This window comes from Chamaea fasciata, unplaced genomic scaffold, assembly GCF_029207755.1.
Source record: "Chamaea fasciata isolate MVZ Bird 193981 ecotype frontalis unplaced genomic scaffold, bChaFas1.0.hap1 SCAF_935, whole genome shotgun sequence".
Classification (NCBI taxonomy): Eukaryota; Metazoa; Chordata; class Aves; order Passeriformes; family Sylviidae; genus Chamaea; species Chamaea fasciata.
Window position 1 is genome coordinate 18,057 of NW_027095020.1, and position 20,423 is coordinate 38,479.

Genomic DNA, 20,423 nt, shown 5'->3' on the forward strand with positions numbered 1-20,423 from the left:
TGGTGGGGGCGTGGTTATGTAAACGAAGGAGCTCGGGGGGCTTTTGCGGGGCGTGGCCTAGGGGGAGAGCGCGCGCTCATTGCGGGGGCGTGGCCGTGTCCTCATTTGGCGCTTTGGGGGCGTGGTTTGGGAGCGCGGGATGAGCGGGGAGCGCTGGGACCGTCCCAGTTCGTCCCAGTCCATCCCAGTTTATCCCAGTTTGTCCCAGTCCGTCCCAGTCCATCCCAAAAAACGCCCAAATCGGGGATTTCTCCTCTTTCCGTAGGAAAATAGAAATTTATTGGGAATGTTAAAATCTCTCTCTGGGGGGGAAGGGGGGGAGGAAATCGGGGAATTTCCGGGAGAGGCCCCGAAATTCCCGGGAATTTCCATCCAAAAAATTCCCAAATTCCCGCCGGGATCTGGGGGGGGGGAAGGGGGGGGGGGAATTCCCGGAATTTTGGGAGGAAAATGGGAAAAAAATTCCCGAAATCTGGGGGGGGGGATGGAGGAAAAAATCGGGATTTTTTTGGGGGGGGTGGAACGGGAATTTTGGGAGAAAAAACCTCGAAATTTTGGGGGGAAAATGGGAAAAAAACCCGGGAATTTGGGGGGAAAATCTGGGAATTTGGGGCGAAAACTGGGAATAAACTGAGAATTTTGGGGAGGTAATGGGAAAAAAAACCCGGAATTTAGGAGGGAAAAATGGGATTTGGGGAGAAAAACCCGGGAATTTTGGAGGGGAAAAAACGGGAATAAAGTGGGAATTCTGGGGAAAATCCGGGAATTCGGGGGCAAAATTGGAATGGGAGAAAATGGGGGAAAAAACCCCAGAATTTTGAAGGGAAAAATGGGAATTTGGGGAAAAACCCGGGAATTTTTTGGAATTTGGGGGGAAGTTATCCCAGGAAACAGACGGGGCCCAACTCGACTCCCGAATTTTGGGGGATTTGGGCGGAATCCAGGCGGAGATCCAGGATCGGGAGCTGCTCCGGCCGCGGGGAGAGAAATTCCAGCACCAGCCGCCCGGAGCCGCCGCCGGACTGCGGGAAAACGGCGGAAAATCGGGAATTCCGCCCAAAAATCCACCCGGGAAAACGGCGGAAAATCGGGAATTCCGCCCAAAAATCCACCCGGGAAAACGGCGGAAAATCGGGAATTCCGCCCAAAAAATCCACCCGGGAAAACGGCGGAAAATCGGGAATTCCGGCCAAAAATCCCCCCGGGAAAACGGCGGAAAATCGGGAATTCCGGCCAAAAATCCACCCGGGATAAACGGCGGAAAATCGGGAATTCCGGCCAAAAATCCACCCGGGAAAACGGCGGAAAATCGGGAATTCCGGCCAAAAATCCACCCGGGATAAACGGCGGAAAATCGGGAATTCCGCCCAAAAAAATCCACCCGGGAAAACGGCGGAAAATCGGGAATTCCGCCCAAAATCCAGCCAGAAATTTCCAAAATTCCCTTCCCGAGATCCCCAAAAATCCCCAAAATTTCCGTTTTTCCCACCCCAAAAATCCCCAAATTCCCCCCAAATCCCCCCAAATTCCCGTTTTCCTCTCACCAAATCCCCAACTTTCCCCAGATCCCCCGAATTCCCACCCCAAATTCCCATCGAATCCTGCTTTTTCTGCCCCAAATCCCTTCCCAAAATCCCCCCAAATCCCCTCCAAAATCCCCCAAAGTTCTCATTTTCCCCACCCCCCAAATTCCCCAAATTCCCAATTTTTTCCCACCCCCAAATTCCCTCAATTCCTGCTTTTCCCACCCAATTTTCCGACCTTCCAAATCCCAAAATTCCCACCGGAAATTCGCCAGAATTCCCCCCCCCAAACCCCCCCCAGATTCCCATTTTTCCCAACCCCAAATTCCCATTTTTCCCACCCTAAATTCCCACCGAATCCCAACTTCTCCCCACCCCAAATCCTCCCAAAAATTCCATTTTCCCACTCACAATTCCCCCCCCAAAAATCCCCAAATTCTCCCCAAAATCCCCCAAATTCTCCCCAAATCCCCCAAATTCTCCCAAAATCCCCCAAATTCTACCCAAAATCCCCCAAATCCCCCAAATTTCCCCAAATCTCCCCAAATTCTCCCCAAAATCCCCCAAATTCTCCCCAAAATCTCCCCAAATCTCCCCAAAATCCCCCAAATTCTCCCAAATCTCCCCAAATTCTCTCCAAAATCCCCCAAATTCTCCCCAAATCCCCCAAATTCTTCCCAAAATCTCCCCAAAATCCCCCAAATTCTCCCCAAAATCCCCCAAATTCTCCTTAAATCCCCCAAATTCTCCCCAAATTCCCAAAATCCCCCAAATTCTCCCCAAAATCCCCCAAATTCTCCCCAAAATTCCCCAAATTTCCCAAAGTCCCCCAAATTCTTCCCCAAAATCCCCCAAATTCTCCCCAAATCTCCCCAAAATCCCCCGAATTCTCCCCAAATTCCCCAAATCCCCCGAATTCTCCCCAAATTTCCCAAAATCCCCCGAATTCTCCCCGAATTCTCCCCAAAATCCCCCGAATTCTCCCCAAATCCCCCAAATCCCCCAAATTCTCCCCAAATCCCCCGAATTCTCCCCAAATCCCCCAAATTCTCCCCAAATCCCCCAAATTCTCCCCAAAATTCCCCAAATTCTCCCCAAATCCCCCGAATTCTCCCCAAATCCCCCGAATTCTCCCCGAATTCTCCCCAAATCCCCCAAATTCCCCAAATCCCCCAAATTTCCCAAAATCCCCGGAATTCTCCCCGAATCCCCCCTGGTCTCCTCACCCCGGCACAGCCGTCGTGCACCGTCCGCACCCCGCGCGCCCCCAGCTCCTCCTCGGTGGCCGCCAGGAGCCCCAAACCGCCCAGGCCCGCGGGAACCTTCCCGGGATTCGGGGAATTTCGGGAATTTCGGGAATTTGGGGAATTGGGGGCGGTTTGGGGGCAGGGCAGGGTCAGGCGCTGGCGGCCCCAGGAGCTGAGGAGGCGCAGGAAGTTCAGCTGGACGACGCCCAGGGGCCGGAGATCCGAGTCCCGGTAGGAAAACTGCCGGGAAAAATAGCGGGAAAAGTGACCGGGGAAATGGGAAAAAAAACGGGAAAACTGCCGGGAAAAATAGCGGGAAAAGTGACCGGGAAAAAAACGGGAAAACTGTCGGGAAAAATGGGGAAAAAACCCGGGAAAACTGCCGGGAAAAACGGGAAAAAACCGGGAAAACTGCCGGGAAAAATAGCGGGAAAAGTGACCGGGAAAATGAGAAAAAAAAACGGGGAAACTGCCGGGAAAAATAACGGGAAAACTGCCGGGGAAAATGGGGAAAAAACGGGAAAACTGCCGGGGAAAATAACGGGGAAAAAACGGGAAAACTGCCGGGGAAAATAACGGGAAAAGTGACCGGGAAAATGGGGAAAAAAAACGGGAAAACTGCCGGGAAAAACGGGAAAAAACCGGGAAAACTGCCGGGAAAAATAGCGGGAAAAGTGACCGGGAAAATAACGGGAAAACTGTCGGGAAAAATGGGAAAAAAAACGGGAAAACTGCCGGGGAAAATGGGGAAAAAACGGGAAAACTGCCGGGGAAAATAACGGGGAAAAAACGGGGAAAACTGCCGGGGAAAATAACGGGAAAAGTGACCGGGAAAATGGGGAAAAAAAACGGGAAAACTGCCGGGAAAAACGGGAAAATAACGGGAAAACTGCCGGGAAAAATAACGGGAAAAGTGACCGGGAAAATAACGGGAAAACTGTCGGGAAAAATGGGAAAAAAACGGGGAAACTGCCGGGAAAAATAACGGGAAAAAAACGGGGAAACTGCCGGGGAAAATAACGGGAAAAGTGACCGGGAAAATAACGGGAAAACTGCCGGGAAAAATAACGGGAAAAAAACGGGGAAAATAACGGGAAAAATAACGGGGAAAGTGACCGGGAAAATAACGGGAAAACTGCCGGGGAAAATGGGAAAAAAACCGGGAAAACTGCCGGGAAAAATAATGGGAAAATAACGGGGAAAATAACGGGGAAATAACGGGGAAAACGGGGGAAATAACGGGGAAATAACGGGGAAAATAATGGGGAAATAATGGGAAAAATAATGGGAAAAATAATGGGAAAACTGCCAGGAAAAACGGGAAAATAACGGGAAAACTGCCGGGAAAAATGGGAAAAATAACGGGGAAATAACGGGGAAATAACGGGAAAAAAAAACGGGAAAAAAAACGGGAAAAATGGGAAAAGTAACAGGAAAATAATGGGAAAGTAACGGGAAAAACGGGAGAATAATGGGAAAATAACGGGGAAAATAAAGGGAAAAATGGGAATTTTGGACGGGAAAAATGGGGAAAAATGGGAATCTGGGGGGAAATGGGAAAACTATTGAGAATTCCCGGGAATTTGAGGGAAAACCCGAAACTTTGCGGAGAAACTCTGGAATTTTGGGGGAAAACCCGGGAATTTGGAAGGAAAAACCTGGGAATTTGGGGGAAATAACGGGAAATTTGGGGGGAAGAAAACCGGGAATTTTGGGGAAAAACCTGAGAAATTTGAGGGGAAAAAAGCCGGGAATTTCGAAGGAAAAACCAGGAATTTGGGGGGAAAACCTGGGAATTCGAGGAAAAAACTCGGGAATTTGGGATCCTCACCCAGCGGCCGCCCCGGGAGCGGCTGAGCCAGAGCGGGGCCGGATTTTTGGGATTTTCCGGATTTTCGGGATTTTCCTCCTCTGGATCCTGACCCGGGAGCGGCACCTGGAAAAGGGGAATGAGGGAATCCTGGGAATTCCAAAACTCCCTGATTTTGGGGATGGCCGGGGCTGGGAATTCTGGGGTTTGGGAATTTTGGGAATGTTGGAATTCCCACTGATCGGGAATTTTGGGATCCTGAACCTTGGGAATTTGGGAGTTCCACAGTTGGGGAATTTTGGGATTCCACGGCTTGGGGAAATCCGGGATCCAGATCCTTGGGAATTTTGGGATCCCGCTAATCAGGAATTTTGGGAATGTTGGGATTCCACAGCTGGGGAATTTTGGGATCCCGACCCTGGGGAATTTTGGGATCCCACAGACTGGGGAATTTTGGGGATCCACTTTTAACTGGGAATTTTGGGATCCAGATCCTTGGGAATTTTGGGATCCCACTAATGAGGAAATTTGGGATGCTGAACTCTGGGAATGTTGGGATTCCGCAGATTTGGGGGACTTTGGAATCCAGACCCTGGGGAATTTTGGGATCCATACTAATCAGGAATTTCGGGCACCCCACTCCTGGGGGACTCTGGGGTTCCCACCGCTCAGAAATTCCCGATTTTTTTCTGGATTTTCAGGAATTCTCGGGAATTTTCAGGATTTTTTCCGGGAATTCCCGGGAATTGCCAGGGAATTCCTGGGGGAAATACCCGGGAGGACTCCGGGAAGACGCAGCTCTCGCCGCCGGCCGTGAAGTTGCAGAAAACCCGGAAGGAATCCCGGGAGCAGCCCTGGTTGGGATCGATCCAATATTCACCTTTTGGGGAATAAAAAAAAAAAACACCAAAAAATCACCAAAAAAACCGGGATTAAAGCGGGAAAATTAAAAAAAAAAAAATCCCGGGATTTCTGGGATAAAAAACCACCGAAAAAAACGGGATTAAAGCCGGAAAATTCCCTAAAAATTCCTGGGATTTCTGGGATAAAAAACTGGGATTGAAACCAGGAAATTCCCCCCAAAAAAATCCCAGGATAGAGCTGGGATAAAAAATCACCAAAAAAATGGGATTAAAGCCGGAAAATTCCCAAAAATCTCTGGGATTGCTGGGATAAAAAAATCATCGAAAAAAATGGGATTAAAGCCGGAAAATTCCCAAAAATCTCTGGGATTGCTGGGATAAAAAAACCACCGAAAAAAATGGGATTAAAGCCGGAAAATTCTTCAAAGATTTCTGGGATTGCTGGGATAAAAAAACCACCGAAAAAAATGGGATTAAAGCCGGAAAATTCCCAAAAATCTCTGGGATTGCTGGGATAAAAAAATCACCAAAAAAAATGGGATTAAAGCCGGAAAATTCTTCAAAGATTTCTGGGATTGCTGGGATAAAAAAACCACCGAAAAAAATGGGATTAAAGCCGGAAAATTCCCAAAAATCTCTGGGATTCCTGGGATAAAAAAATCACCAAAAAAAAGGGATTAAAGCTGGAAAATTCCCAAAAATCTCTGGGATTGCTGGGATTAAAAAATCCCCCAAGAAGCGGGATTGGAGCCAGAAAATTCCCAAAGATTTCTGGGATTGCTGGGGTACAAAAATCACCGGAAAAAAGGGATTAAAGCCAGAAAATTCCCAAAAATTTCTGGGATTGCTGGGATAAAAAAATCACCGAAAAAAATGGGATCAAAGCCGGAAAATTCCCAAAGATCTCTGGGATTGCTGGGATAAGAATCCCCCCAGAAGCGGGACTGGAGCCAGCAAATTCCCAAAGATTTCTGGGATTGCTGGGATAAGAATCCCCCCAGAAGCGGGATTGGAGCCAGGAAATTCCCAAAAATCTCTGGGATTGCTGGGATAAAAAAATCACCAAAAGAACCGGGATTAAAAGCCAGAAAATTCCCAAAGATTTCTGGGATTTCTGGGATTAAAATCCCCAAGAAGCGGGATTAAAGCTGGAAAATTCCCAAAGATTTCTGGGATTGCTGGGATAAAAAAAACCCCAAAAGAACCGGGGTTCAAGCCAGCAAATTCCCAAAGATTTCTGGGATTGCTGGGATAAGAATCCCAAAAGAAGCGGGGTTCGAGCCAGCAAATTCCCAAAGATTTCTGGGATTGCTGGGATAAGAATCCCCCCAGAAGCGGGACTGGAGCCAGCAAATTCCCAAAGATTTCTGGGATTGCTGGGATAAAAAAATCACCAAAAAAATTTGGATTAAAGCCGGAAAACTCCCAAAAATCTCTGGGATTGCTGGGATAAAAGAATCACCGAAAAAAATGGGATCAAAGCTGGAAAACTCCCAAAGATTTCTGGGATTGCTGGGATAAAAAAAACCCCAAAAGAACCGGGGTTCAAGCCAGCAAATTCCCAAAGATTTCTGGGATTGCTGGGATAAGAATCCCAAAAGAAGCGGGATTGGAGCCAGCAAATTCCCAAAGATCTCTGGGATTGCTGGGATAAGAATCCCCCAAGAAGCGGGATTGGAGCCAGGAAATTCCCAAAAATCTCTGGGATTGCTGGGATAAGAATCCCCCCAGAAGCGGGACTGGAGCCAGAAAATTCCCAAAGATTTCTGGGATTGCTGGGATAAAAATCCCCAAAAGAAGCGGGATTGGAGCCAGCGAATTCCCAAAGATCTCTGGGATTGCTGGGATAAGAATCCCCCCAGAAGCGGGACTGGAGCCAGCAAATTCCCAAAGATTTCTGGGATTGCTGGGATAAGAATCCCCCCAGAAGCGGGACTGGAGCCAGCAAATTCCCAAAGATTTCTGGGATTGCTGGGATAAGAATCCCCCCAGAAGCGGGACTGGAGCCAGCGAATTCCCCCCAGTGCCCCCGAAGGGTCACGGACCGTCGCGGAGGCGCGGGCGGGCGAGGCGCAGGTCGCGGCAGCTCCTGGCCGGGTGATCCCGGGATCCCGGCGGGTCCCGCAGCCGCTCCAGCTCCGACTTCAGGGAATTCAGGGAACCCAAAAGCTCCTCGCCCAGTTCCTCCGCCCGAAATTCCCGGATTTCCCGGGATTCTTGGAATTCCGGAGCGTCCAGGGAGCGTTTGGATTTTTTGGGGGGGAGTTGGAGGGGCAGGGGTTGGATGGCGTCGCCGGGAGGGCCCTGGGATTGAGGTTTGGGGTGGGGGTTAGATGGGAAAATGCCGCCCGAAATTCCCGGAAAATCCCGCCCGGAAATCCCCAAAGCCCGTCAAGAATTCACCAAGAAAAAGGAAAAAAAAAATTCCAGTCAGAAACTCCCGAAATCCGCCCAAAAATCCCCAAATCCAGGCCAAAAATTCACCCAAAATCCCACCCAAAATTCCACTCGGAAATCCCAAAATCCCACTCAGAAATCCCAAAATCCCACCCCAAAAATCCCACCCCAAAATCCCAGAATTCCACTTGGAAATCCCAAAATCCCACCCCAAAAATCCCAAAATTCCACCCCAAAAATCCCAAAATTCCACCCAAAAATTCCACCCAAAAATCCCAAAATTCCACCCAAAAATCCCACCCCAAAATCCCAAAATTCCACCCAAAAATTCCACCCAAAAATCCCAAAATTCCACCCCAAAAATCCCACCCAGAATTCCACTTGGAAATCCCAAAATCCCACCCCAAAAATCCCACCCCAAAATCCCAAAATTCCACCCCAAAAATTCCATTCAGAAATCCCAAAATTCCACTCAGAAATCCCAAAATTCCACCCAAAAATCCCACCCCAAAATCCCAAAATTCCACCCCAAAAATCCCACCCAGAATTCCACTTGGAAATCCCAAAATTCTACCCGAAAATTCCACCCGAAAATCCCAAAATTCCACTCGGAAATCCCAAAATCCCACCCAAAAATCCCACCCCAAAATCCCAAAATTCCACCCCAAAAATCCCAAAATTCCACCCGAAATTCCACCCCAGAAATCCCAAAATTCCACCCCAAAAATCCCACCCCAAAATCCCAAAATTCCACCCCAAAAATCCCAAAATTCCACCCAAAATTCCATTCAGAAATCCCAAAATTCCACCCCCAAAAATCCCACCCAGAATTCCACTTGGAAATCCCAAAATTCTACCCGAAAATTCCACCCGAAAATCCCAAAATTCCACTCGGAAATCCCAAAATCCCACCCAAAAATCCCACCCCAAAATCCCAAAATTCCACCCCAAAAATCCCAAAATTCCACCCGAAATTCCACCCCAGAAATCCCAAAATTCCACCCCAAAAATCCCAAAATTCCACCCGAAATTCCACCCCAGAAATCCCAAAATTCCACCCCAAAAATCCCAAAATTCCACCCAAAATTCCATTCAGAAATCCCAAAATTCCACCCCCAAAAATCCCACCCAGAATTCCACTTGGAAATCCCAAAATTCTACCCGAAAATTCCACCCGAAAATCCCAAAATTCCACTCAGAAATCCCAAAATTCCACTCAGAAATCCCAAAATTCCACCCGGAAATCCCAAAATTCCACCCAAAAATTCCACTCAGAAATCCCAAAATTCCACCCAAAAATTCCACCCGAAAATCCCAAAATTCCACCCAAAAACCCACCCCAAAATTCCACTCAGAAATCCCAAAATTCCACCCGGAAATCCCAAAATCCCACCCGAAATCCCACCCCAAAATCCCAAAATTCCACCCCAAAAATTCCATTCAGAAATCCCAAAATTCCACCCCCAAAAATCCCACCCAGAATTCCACTTGGAAATCCCAAAATTCTACCCGAAAATTCCACCCGAAAATCCCAAAATTCCACTCAGAAATTCCAAAATTCCACCCGGAAATCCCACCCAGAATCCCAGTCGGAAATCCCAAAAAATCCACCCAAAAAACCCCCAAATCCCCCAAATCCGAAATCCCCCGAACCCCAAATTCCCCCAAAATTCCCCCAAAATCCCCAAATTCCCCCAAATTCCCCCAAAATTCCCCAAATCCCGAATTTTCCCCCAAACGCTCACGGGGTGTCCGGGGGGTCCGGGGGGTCCCCGCTGCCCTTTGGGTCCCGCTTGGCCCTGGACGGAAATTCAGGAATTTTGGGGGAAATTCGGGAATTTTTGGGCAGAAATTTGGGATTTTAGGGGGGAAATTCGGGAATTTTAGGAGGGAAATTCAGGAAATTTTGGGGGGAATTTGGGGATTTTAGGGGGGAAATTTCGGGATTTTTGGGGGGAAATTTGGGAATTTTTGGGCGGAAATTTGGGATTTTAGGGGGGAAATTCGGGAATTTTGGGGGGGAAATTCGGGAATTTTGGGGGAAATTCAGGAAATTTTGGGGGAAATTCAGGAAATTTTGGGGGGAATTTGGGAATTTTAGGGGGGAAATTTGGGGATTTTTGGGGGGAAATTTGGGAATTTTTGGGCGGAAATTTGGGATTTTAGGGGGGAAATTCGGGAATTTTGGGGGGGGAAATTCGGGAATTTTAGGAGGGAAATTCAGGAAATTTTGGGGGGAATTTGGGGATTTTAGAGGGAAATTTTGGGATTTTTTGGGGGAAATTTGGGGATTTTGGGGGGAAATTCGGGAATTTTTTGGGGGAAAATTTGGGAAATTTTTTTTGGAAATTTGGGAATTTTGGGGGGAAATTTGGGGATTTTTGGGCGGAAATTTGGGAATTTTTGGGCGGAAATTTGGGATTTTAGGGGGAAATTCGGGAATTTTGGGGGGAAATTTGGGGATTTTTGGGCGGAAATTTGGGAATTTTTGGGCGGAAATTTGGGATTTTAGGGGGAAATTCGGGAATTTTGGGGGGGGAAATTCGGGAATTTTAGGAGGGAAATTCAGGAAATTTTGGGGGGAATTTGGGGATTTTAGAGGGAAATTTTGGGATTTTTTGGGGGAAATTTGGGGATTTTAGGGGGGAAATTTGGGAATTTTTGGGCGGAAATTTGGGATTTTAGGGGGAAATTCGGGAATTTTTTGGGGGAAATTGGGAAATTTTTTTTGGAAATTTGGGAATTTTGGGGGGAAATTCGGGAATTTCATGGGGAAATTCGGGAATTTTATGGGGAAATTCGGGAATTTTGAGGGAAATTCAGGAAATTTTGGGGGGAATTTGGGGATTTTTGGGGGGGAAATTCAGGGATTTTTGGGCGGAAATTTGGGATTTTAGGGGGCGATTTTGGGGGTTTTTGGGGGGTGTTTTTTGGGGCGATTTTGGGGTTTTTTTGGGTGGTTTTGGGGTGTTTTTGGGGGGTTTTGGGGGGTATTTTGGGGGCGGTTTTGAGGTGGGTTTTGGGGGGTTTTTTGGGTGTTTTGGGGGTTTTTTGGGTGATTTTTGGGGAGTTTTTTGGGGGTGGTTTTTTGGGTGGTTTTGGGGTGTTTATTGGGGGTTTTTTTGGGTGATTTTTGGGGTGGTTTTTTTGGTGGTTTTTGGGGTGTTTTTTGGGGTGTTTTGGGGTGGTTTTTTGGGGTTTTTTTGGGTGGTTTTTGGGGTATTTTTGGGGGTGTTTTTGGGGTGGTTTTTTGGGTGGTTTTTTGGGTGGTTTTTGGGGTTTTTTTGGGGTGTTTTTTTGGGTCTTTTTGGGGTTTTGGGGGGTTTTTTGGGGTGTTTTTTGGGGGGTTTTTGGGGGTGTTTTTTTGGGTGGTTTTGGGGTGTTTATTGGGGTTTTTGGGGGGTATTTTTGGGCGGTTTTGAGGTGGGTTTTGTGGGGGTTTTTGGGGTGATTTTGGGGGTTTTTTGGGGTGAATTTTGGGGTTTTTTTTGGGATGGTTTTTTGGGTGTTTTTTTCGGTGGTTTTGGGAATTTTTTGGGGAGTTTTTTGGGGTGGTTTTGGGGTGTTTTGGGGGGTTTTTTAGGGTGTGTTTTGGGGTGGTTTGGGGGGTTTTTTTGGGCGATTTTTGGGTGGTTTTTGGGGGTGTTTTTTGGGTGTTTTGGGGTTTTTTTGGGGAGAGGTTTTGGGGTGGTTTTTGGGGTTTTGGGGGGTATTTTTGGGTGGTTTGGGGGGTTTTGGGGGGGTTGGGGTTTTTTTTGGTGATTTTTGCGGTGTTTTTTGGGGTGTTTTTTTGGGTGTTTTTTGGGGTGTTTTGGGGGTTTTTTGGGGTTTTTTTTGGTGATTTTTGGGGAGGTTTTTGGGGTGTTTTTGGGGTGTTTTGGGGTTTTTTGGGTGGTTTTTGGGGTTATTTTTGGGGGTTTCTCACCATGGCTCCTTTGGCTCCTTTGGGCCCGGCCGGACCCTGGGGGGGGAGGGGGAGGGGAAAAAAACTGGTCAAAAATCCAGAGATTTGGGGAAATTCGGGAGATTTTGGGGGAAATTGGGGGAATTTGGGGGAATTTGGGGGAATTTGGGGGAATTTGGGGAATTTTGGGAAAGGGAATCCAGGGCGGGGGATTTGGGGAAGGAATTTTGGGGGGAAATTTGGGAGGAGGAATTTTGGGAGAGGATTTTGAGGAGGGGGAATTTTTGGGGAGGGATTCTTGGGAATTTGGGGGGGAAAATTTGGGAAGGAGAATTCGGGGAGAGGGATTTTGGGGAGGGGGAATTTTAGGGAATTTTAGGGAATTTTAGGGAATTGTAAGGAGAGGATTTGGGGGAATTTCCGGGATTTTGGGGGAGGGATTTTCAGGGAATTTAGGAAGCGGATTTGGGGGGATTTTGGGGGGATTTTGGGGAATTTTCGGGATTTTGGGGGAGGGAATTTCAGGGAATTTAGGAAGCGGATTTGGGGGGATTTGGGGGAATTTTCGGGATTTTGGGGGAGGGAATTTCAGGGAATTTAGGAAGCGGATTTGGGGGGATTTTCGGGAATTTTCGGGATTGTGTCTCTCACGGGCAGTCCGGGGGATCCCGATGGTCCCAAGGCTCCGGCGGCTCCGGGAATTCCCTGGGAATTTTGGAGACCCCAAAAATGACGCCCCCCAAATCCCCCCCAAATCCCATTTTCCCCCATTTCCCCCCAAAATTCCGTTTCCCCCCAATTCCCCCCCAAACATCCCATTTTTTTTTTTCACCCAAATCCCATTTTTCCCCCCCAAAAAAATTCCCCAAATCCCGTTTTTCCCTCCAAATTCCCTTTTCTTCCCCCAAAATTTCCCTTTCACCCATTTTTTTTCCCCATTTCCCGCCCTAAATTCCCCTTTGCCCCCAGAATTCCCATTTTTTCCCCAATTTTTCCCCATTTTTCCCGTTTCCCCCCGTTTTTCCCCCATTTTTTCTCTCACCCTGTCCCCCCTTTGTCCCGGGGCTCCCTGGTTTCTTTCTTCCCCTCAAAACTCCCATTTTTTTCCCCCAAAAATTCCCATTTTTTCCCCAAAAATTCCCATTTTTCCCCCTTTTTTCCCAAAATCGCCATTTTCCACCCCATTTCCCCCACCTTTAATCCCGGAACTCCCACTTTTTTTTTCCCCCAAAAAATCCCTTTTTTCTCTCATTTTTTTACCCCAAAAATCCCTTTTCCTCCCCCTCCCCCTCCCCGTTTTTCAAAAAAAAAAAGAAAAAATCCCGATTTTCTGTTGTTTTTTCCCGAAATCCCCATTTTTTCCCCCATTTTTCTCACCGTGTCCCCCTTGGGCCCGGGGCTCCCGGGGGGTCCGGGCCGGCCGCGCTCCCCTTTGTCCCCCGGCTCCCCGGGGGGACCCAGCAGCCCCAGCAGCCCCGGGTGACCCTGGAATGGGGAGAAAAACGCCGATTTTGGGCAAAAACGGAGAAAAAATGTGAATTTTTGGGAAAAAAATGGGATTTTTGGGGGGAAAAATGGGATTTTGGGGGGGAAAAACTGGGATTTTGGAGGGGTTTGTGGGGTTTAGGATTGGGGAGATTCTGCAGTCCCGAGTGACCCTGGAATGGGGAGAAAAAAAACGATTTTGGGCAAAAACGGAGAAAAAAAGTGAATTTTTGGGAAAAAAATGGGATTTTGGGGGGAAAAAATGGGATTTTGGGGGGGAAAAACTGGGATTTTGGAGGGGTTTGTGGGGTTTAGGATTGGGGGGATTCTGCAGTCCCGAGTGACCCTGAAATGGGGAGAAAAAACCCGATTTTGGGCAAAAACGGGGGAAAAATGTGGATTTTTGGGAAAAAATGTGAAATTTTGGGGGAAAATGGGATTTTTTTGGGGGAAAAAAGGGGTTTTGGGGGGTTTTGTGGGGTTTATGATTGGGGGGATTCAGCAGCCCCGGGTGACCCTGGAATGGGGAGAAAAAACCCGATTTTGGGCAAAAACGGGGGAAAAATGTGGATTTTTGGGAAAAAAATGGGATTTTGGGGGGAAAAAATGGGATTTTGGGGGGGAAAAACTGGGATTTTGGAGGGGTTTGTGGGGTTTAGGATTGGGGGGATTCTGCAGTCCCGAGTGACCCTGAAATGGGGAGAAAAAACCCGATTTTGGGCAAAAACGGGGGAAAAATGTGGATTTTTGGGAAAAAATGTGAAATTTTGGGGGAAAATGGGATTTTTTTGGGGGGAAAAAAGGGGTTTTGGGGGGTTTTGTGGGGTTTATGATTGGGGGGATTCAGCAGCCCCGGGTGACCCTGGAATGGGGAGAAAAAACCCGATTTTGGGCAAAAACGGGGGAAAAATGTGGATTTTTGGGAAAAAAATGTGAATTTTTGGGGAAAAAATGGGATTTTTTTGGGGAAAAAAGAGGTTTTTGGGGAGGGGTTTGTGGGGTTCAGGATTGGAGGGATTCAGCAGTCCCGAGTGACCCTGGAATGGGGAGAAAAAACCCGATTTTGGGCAAAAACGGAGAAAAAATGTGGATTTTTGGGAAAAAATGGGATTTTGGGGGGAAAAAATGGGATTTTGGGGGGAAAAAACTGGGATTTTGGAGGGGTTTGTGGGGTTTAGGATTGGGGGGATTCAGCAGCCCCGGGTGACCCTGGAATGGGGAGAAAAAAAACGATTTGGGGCAAAAAACGGGGGAAAAATGTGAATTTTTGGAAAAAAATGTGAATTTTTGGGGAAAAAATGGGATTTTTTTGGGGAAAAAAGGGGTTTTTGGGGGGTTTTGTGGGGTTTAGGATTGGGGGGACTCAGCAGCCCCGGGTGACCCTGGAATGGGGAGAAAAAAAACGATTTTGGGCAAAAAACGGGGGAAAAACGTGAATTTTTGGGAAAAAAATGGGATTTTGGGGGGAAAAATGGGATTTTTTTGGGGAAAAAAGAGGTTTTGGGGAGGGGTTTGTGGGGTTCAGGATTGGAGGGATTCAGCAGTCCCGAGTGACCCTGGAATGGGGAGAAAAAACCCGATTTTGGGCAAAAACGGAGAAAAAATGTGGATTTTTGGGAAAAAATGGGATTTTGGGGGGAAAAATGGGATTTTGGGGGAAAAAAGGGGTTTTGGGGAGGGGTTTTTGGGGTTCAGGATTGGGGGGATTCAGCAGTCCCGAGTGACCCTGGAATGGGGAGAAAAAACCCGATTTTGGGCAAAAACGGAGAAAAAATGTGGATTTTTGGGAAAAAAATGGGATTTTGGGGGGAAAAAATGGGATTTTGGGGGGGAAAAACTGGGATTTTGGAGGGGTTTGTGGGGTTTAGGATTGGGGGGATTCAGCAGCCCCGGGTGTCCCTGGAATGGGGAGAAAAAACCCGATTTTGGGCAAAAACGGGGGAAAAATGTGGATTTTTGGGAAAAAATGTGAAATTTTGGGGGAAAATGGGATTTTTTGGGGGAAAAAAGGGGTTTTGGGGGGTTTTGTGGGGTTTAGGATTGGGGGGACTCAGCAGCCCCGGGTGACCCTGGAATGGGGAGAAAAAACCCGATTTTGGGCAAAAACGGGGGAAAAATGTGGATTTTTGGGAAAAAATGTGAAATTTTGGGGGAAAATGGGATTTTTTGGGGGAAAAAAGGGGTTTTGGGGGGTTTTGTGGGGTTTAGGATTGGGGGGACTCAGCAGCCCCGGGTGACCCTGGAATGGGGAGAAAAAAAACGATTTTGGGGCAAAAATTTTGGGGAAAAAAAGTGAATTTTTTTTGGGGAAAAAAAGCGGGATTTTGGGCAAATCGGGAAGTTTTCAGGCGGGAAAAAAAAATGGGGAATTTGGGGGGAAAATGGGACTTTGGGGGATTCTGGGGGGAATTTTGGGGGATTCCTGAGGGAATTTTGGGGATTCTGGGAGGAATTTTTAGGGGTTTCCAAGAGGAATTTGGGAATTCCAGGAGGAATTCTGGGATTTTTTTTTTCCAGGCAGGATTTTTGGGAATTCTGGGTGGATTTTTGGGAATTCTGGGCCGGATTTTTGGGAATTCTGGGCCGGATTTTTGGGGGATTCCCGAGGGGATTTCGGGGTTTTCAGGAGGAATTTGGGAATTCCGGGAGGAATTTTGGGATTTTTTTTTCCAGGCAGGATTTTTGGGAATTCTGGGCGGATTTTTGGGAATTCCGGGAGGATTTTTGGGAATTCTGGGCGGATTTTTGGGAATTCCGGGAGGATTTTTGGGAATTCTGGGCAGATTTTTGGGAATTCTGGGCCGGATTTTTGGGGGATTCCCGAGGGGATTTCGGGGTTTTCAGGAGGAATTTGGGAATTCCGGGAGGATTTTTGGGAATTCCGGGAGGATTTTTGGGAATTCTGGGACGGATTTTTGGGAATTCCAGAAGGATTTTTGGGAATTCTGGGAGGATTTTTGGGAATTCCGGGAGGATTTTTGGGATTTTTTTTTCCAGGCAGGATTTTTGGGAATTCTGGGCGGATTTTTGGGAATTCCGGGCGGATTTTTGGGAATTCCGGGCCGGATTTTTGGGGGATTCCCGAGGGGATTTCGGGGTTTTCAGGAGGAATTTGGGAATTCCGGGAGGATTTTTGGGAATTCCGGGAGGATTTTTGGGAATTCTGGGCCGGATTTTTGGGAATTCCAGAAGGATTTTTGGGAATTCTGGGAGGATTTTTGGGAATTCCGGGAGGATTTTTGGGATTTTTTTTTCCAGGCAGGATTTTTGGGAATTCTGGGCGGATTTTTGGGAATTCCGGGCGGATTTTTGGGAATTCCGGGCCGGATTTTTGGGCGGATTCCCGAGGGGATTTCGGGGTTCCCGATGCCTCAAAATTCGGGGAATTCGGGGGAAATCCGGGGAAATTTGGGGGCATTTTGGGGAAATTTGGGGGATTTGGGGGAATTTTGGGAATTTGGGGGATTTGGGGGAATTTTGGGAATTTTGGGGGATTTGGGGATCCTCACTCACCTTCTCCCCTTTGGCTCCGGTGTCTCCCTTGAGCCCCGGCAGCCCCGGGGGGCCCTGAGGGAGAAATTCGGGAAGAAACAAAATCGGGGAATTTTTTTTGGGGGGAGGAATCCCAATTTTTGGGGGGGAGGGAAAAATTTGGGATCCCGTTTCTTGGGATCCCATTTTTGGGGATTCTCCCGGTTTTTTGGGGATCCTTTTTTTGGGGGTTTTTTTTTAGGATTCCAATTTTTTTCGCTCACCCATTTTTTGGGATCCCATTTTTTGGGATCTCCCATTTTTTGGGATTCCCATTTTTTTGGGATTCCCATTTTTTTGGGATCCCCCATTTTTTTGGGATCCCCCATTTTTTGGGATCCCCCATTTTTTGGGATCCCCCGTTTTTTTGGGATCCCCCATTTTTTTGGGATCCCCCATTTTTTGGGATTCCCATTTTTTGGGATCCCCCATTTTTTGGGATTCCCATTTTTTGGGATTCCCATTTTTTTGGGATCCCCCATTTTTTGGGATCCCCCATTTTTTTGGGATTCCCATTTTTTGGGATCCCCCATTTTTTGGGATCCCCCATTTTTTTGGGATTCCCATTTTTTGGGATCCCCCATTTTTTGGGATTCCCATTTTTTGGGATTCCCATTTTTTGGGATTCCCATTTTTTTGGGATTCCCATTTTTTGGGATCCCCCATTTTTTTGGGATTCCCATTTTTTGGGATTCCCATTTTTTTGGGATCCCCCATTTTTTGGGATTCCCATTTTTTGGGATTCCCATTTTTTGGGATTCCCATTTTTTGGGATTCCCATTTTTTTGGGATTCCCATTTTTTGGGATCCCCCACTTTTTTGGGATTCCCATTTTTTGGGATTCCCATTTTTTTGGGATCCCCCATTTTTTGGGATCCCCCATTTTTTTGGGATCCCCCATTTTTTGGGATTCCCATTTTTTTGGGATCCCCCATTTTTTGGGATCCCCCATTTTTTGGGGATCCCCCACTTCCCGGGATCCCATTATTTTTAGGACGGGGATAAAATCCGGGATCTGGTTTTTTGGGATCACAATTTTTTGGGAAAAAGACGTTTGGGATCCCATTTGTTTTCCGGGGGGGGGGGATGGGGAGAAATTTTTGGGATCCCATTTCTTGGGGATTTTCCCACTTTTTTTGGGAATTTTTTTTTGGAAGGAGAGAGATTTGGGATCCTGTTTTTTAGGATCCCGTTTCTTCGGGATGGGAATAAATTCGGGATCTTTTATTTTGGGATCCCCGGGTTTGGGATGGGGCTAAATTTGGGATCCCCCATTTTTTGGGATCCCCCATTTTTTGGGATCCCATTTTTTGGGGGATGGGAATAAATTTGGGATCCTTTTGGGTTTGGGGGATGGGGAAAAACTTTGGATCCTTTTTTCTTTTTTTTTTTACGATTCCATTTTTTAGGATCCCGTTTTTTGGGATCTCCCATTTTTTGGGATCCCATTTTTTGGGGATCCTCCATTTTTTGGGATCCATTTTTTAGGATCTCCCATTTTTGGGGGATCCTATCTTTTTAGGATCCCATTTTTTGGGATTCCCCCATTTTTGGGGATCCTATCTTTTTAGGATCCCATTTTTTGGGATCTTGATTTTTCGGGATCCCCCATTTTTTTGGATCCCCCATTTTTTGGGATCCCATTTTTTAGGATTCCCCCATTTTTTGGGGATCCTCTTTTTTTTCGGATTCCATTTTTTGGGATCCCATTTTTTTGGGATCTCCCATTTTTTGGGATCCCATTTTTTTGGGATCTCCCATTTTTTGGGATCCCATTTTTTGGGGATCCTCCATTTTTTTGGGATCCATTTTTTAGGATTCCCCATTTTTTAGGAATCCCTCTTTTTGGGGGATCCTTTTTTTGTTTTTTAAGGATTCCATTTTTTGGGATCTCCCATTTTTTGGGATCCCATTTTTTGGGGGGGATGGGAACAAATTTGGGATCCTTTTGGGTTTGGGGGATGGGGAAAAACTTTGGATCCTTTTTTCTTTTTTGGGGGGGGATTCCATTTTTTTTGATCTCCCATTTTTTAGGATTCCCCCATTTTGGGGATCCTATTTTTTTAGGATTCCATTTTTTGGGATCCATTTTTTAGGATCCCATTTTTTGGGATTCCCCCAGTATTTGGGATTCCCCCATTTTTGGGGGATCCTATTTTTTTAGGATCCCATTTTTTGGGATCTTAATTTCTTGGGATCCCCCATTTTTTGGGGATTTCCCCCATTTTTTGGGATCCCATTTTTTGGGGATCCTCCAGTTTTTGGGATCCCATTTTTTAGGATTCCCCCATTTTTTGGGCTCTCCCATTTTTTTTAGGATCCCATTTTTTTTAGGATCCCGTTTTTTGGGCTCCCTCACTCACCAGGGGTCCGGGGGGTCCGGCCTGGCCGGGGCTTCCCGGTTTTCCTTGTTCTCCCTAAAAAACCCCAAAACAAACAAAACAAAAAAGGGGGAAAATGGGGAAGTTTGGGGTGAAATCCCGGGATTTGAGGCTCCCAATCCCAAAATTCCGGGTCCCAATCCCAGAGTTTTTGATCCCAATCCCAGATTTCAGAACCAATCCCAGATTTCAGCGTCCCAGTGCCGGATTTTGGGGTCCCAATCCCAAAGTTTTTGATCCCAATCCCAAATTTTGGGTCCCAATCCCAAATTTTCCCTCCCAATCCCAAATTTTCCCTCCCAATCCCAAGTTTTTGTTCCCAATCCCAAATTTTCCCTCCCAATCCCAAATTTTCGATCCCAATTCCCCATTTTCCGTCCCAATCCCAAATTTCTGCCCCAAATCCCAAATTTTCCCTCCCAATCCCCCCATTTTCCCTCCCAATCCCAAATTTTCCCTCCCAATCCCCCATTTTCCCTCCCAATCCCAAATTTTCCCTCCCAATCCCCCATTTTCCCTCCCAATCCCCCATTTTCCCTCCCAATCCCAAATTTTCCCTCCCAATCCCAAATTTTCCCTCCCAATCCCAAATTTCCCTCCCAATCCCACATTTTCGACCCCAAATCCCCAATTTTCCCTCCCAATCCCAAATTTTCCCTCCCAATCCCAAATTTTCGACCCCAATCCCAAATTTTCCCTCCCAATCCCCCATTTTCGACCCCAATCCCAAATTTTCGACCCCAATCCCAAATTTTCCCTCCCAATCCCAAATTTTCCCTCCCAATCCCCCATTTTCGACCCCAATCCCAAATTTTCGACCCCAATCCCAAATTTTCCCTCCCAATCCCAAATTTTCCCTCCCAATCCCCATTTTCCCTCCCAATCCCAAATTTTCCCTCCCAATCCCAAATTTTCCCTCCCAATCCCAAATTTTCGACCCCAATCCCAAATTTTCCCTCCCAATCCCCCATTTTCGACCCCAATCCCAAATTTTCGACCCCAATCCCAAATTTTCCCTCCCAATCCCCCATTTTCTCTCCCAATCCCAAATTTTCCCTCCCAATCCCAAATTTCTGCCCCAAATCCCAAATTTTCCCTCCCAATCCCAAATTTTCGACCCCAATCCCCAAATTTTCCCTCCCAATCCCAAATTTTCCCTCCCAATCCCAAGTTTTTGTTCCCAATCCCAAATTTTCGATCCCAATCCCAAATTTTCCCTCCCAATCCCAAATTTTCGACCCCAATCCCCAAATTTTCCCTCCCAATCCCAAATTTTCCCTCC

The 20,423-nt window shown here is 47.0% G+C and overlaps 1 protein-coding gene across 1 annotated transcript; it reads right to left on the reverse strand.

The window, feature by feature from the left end:
- Positions 1-308: 308 nt before the first annotated feature.
- Positions 309-19,177, reverse strand: COL11A2 (collagen type XI alpha 2 chain; the record flags this gene model as incomplete). The annotated part of the gene is made up of 11 exons (XM_066209398.1): positions 309-1,022; positions 2,750-3,010; positions 4,602-4,706; positions 5,354-5,460; positions 7,489-7,747; positions 9,586-9,639; positions 11,766-11,801; positions 12,396-12,449; positions 13,122-13,229; positions 16,743-16,796; positions 19,124-19,177. Coding segments are annotated over 11 exons (1,236 nt in total), but the record flags the coding sequence as incomplete, so codon positions are not given.
- Positions 19,178-20,423: the final 1,246 nt, after the last annotated feature.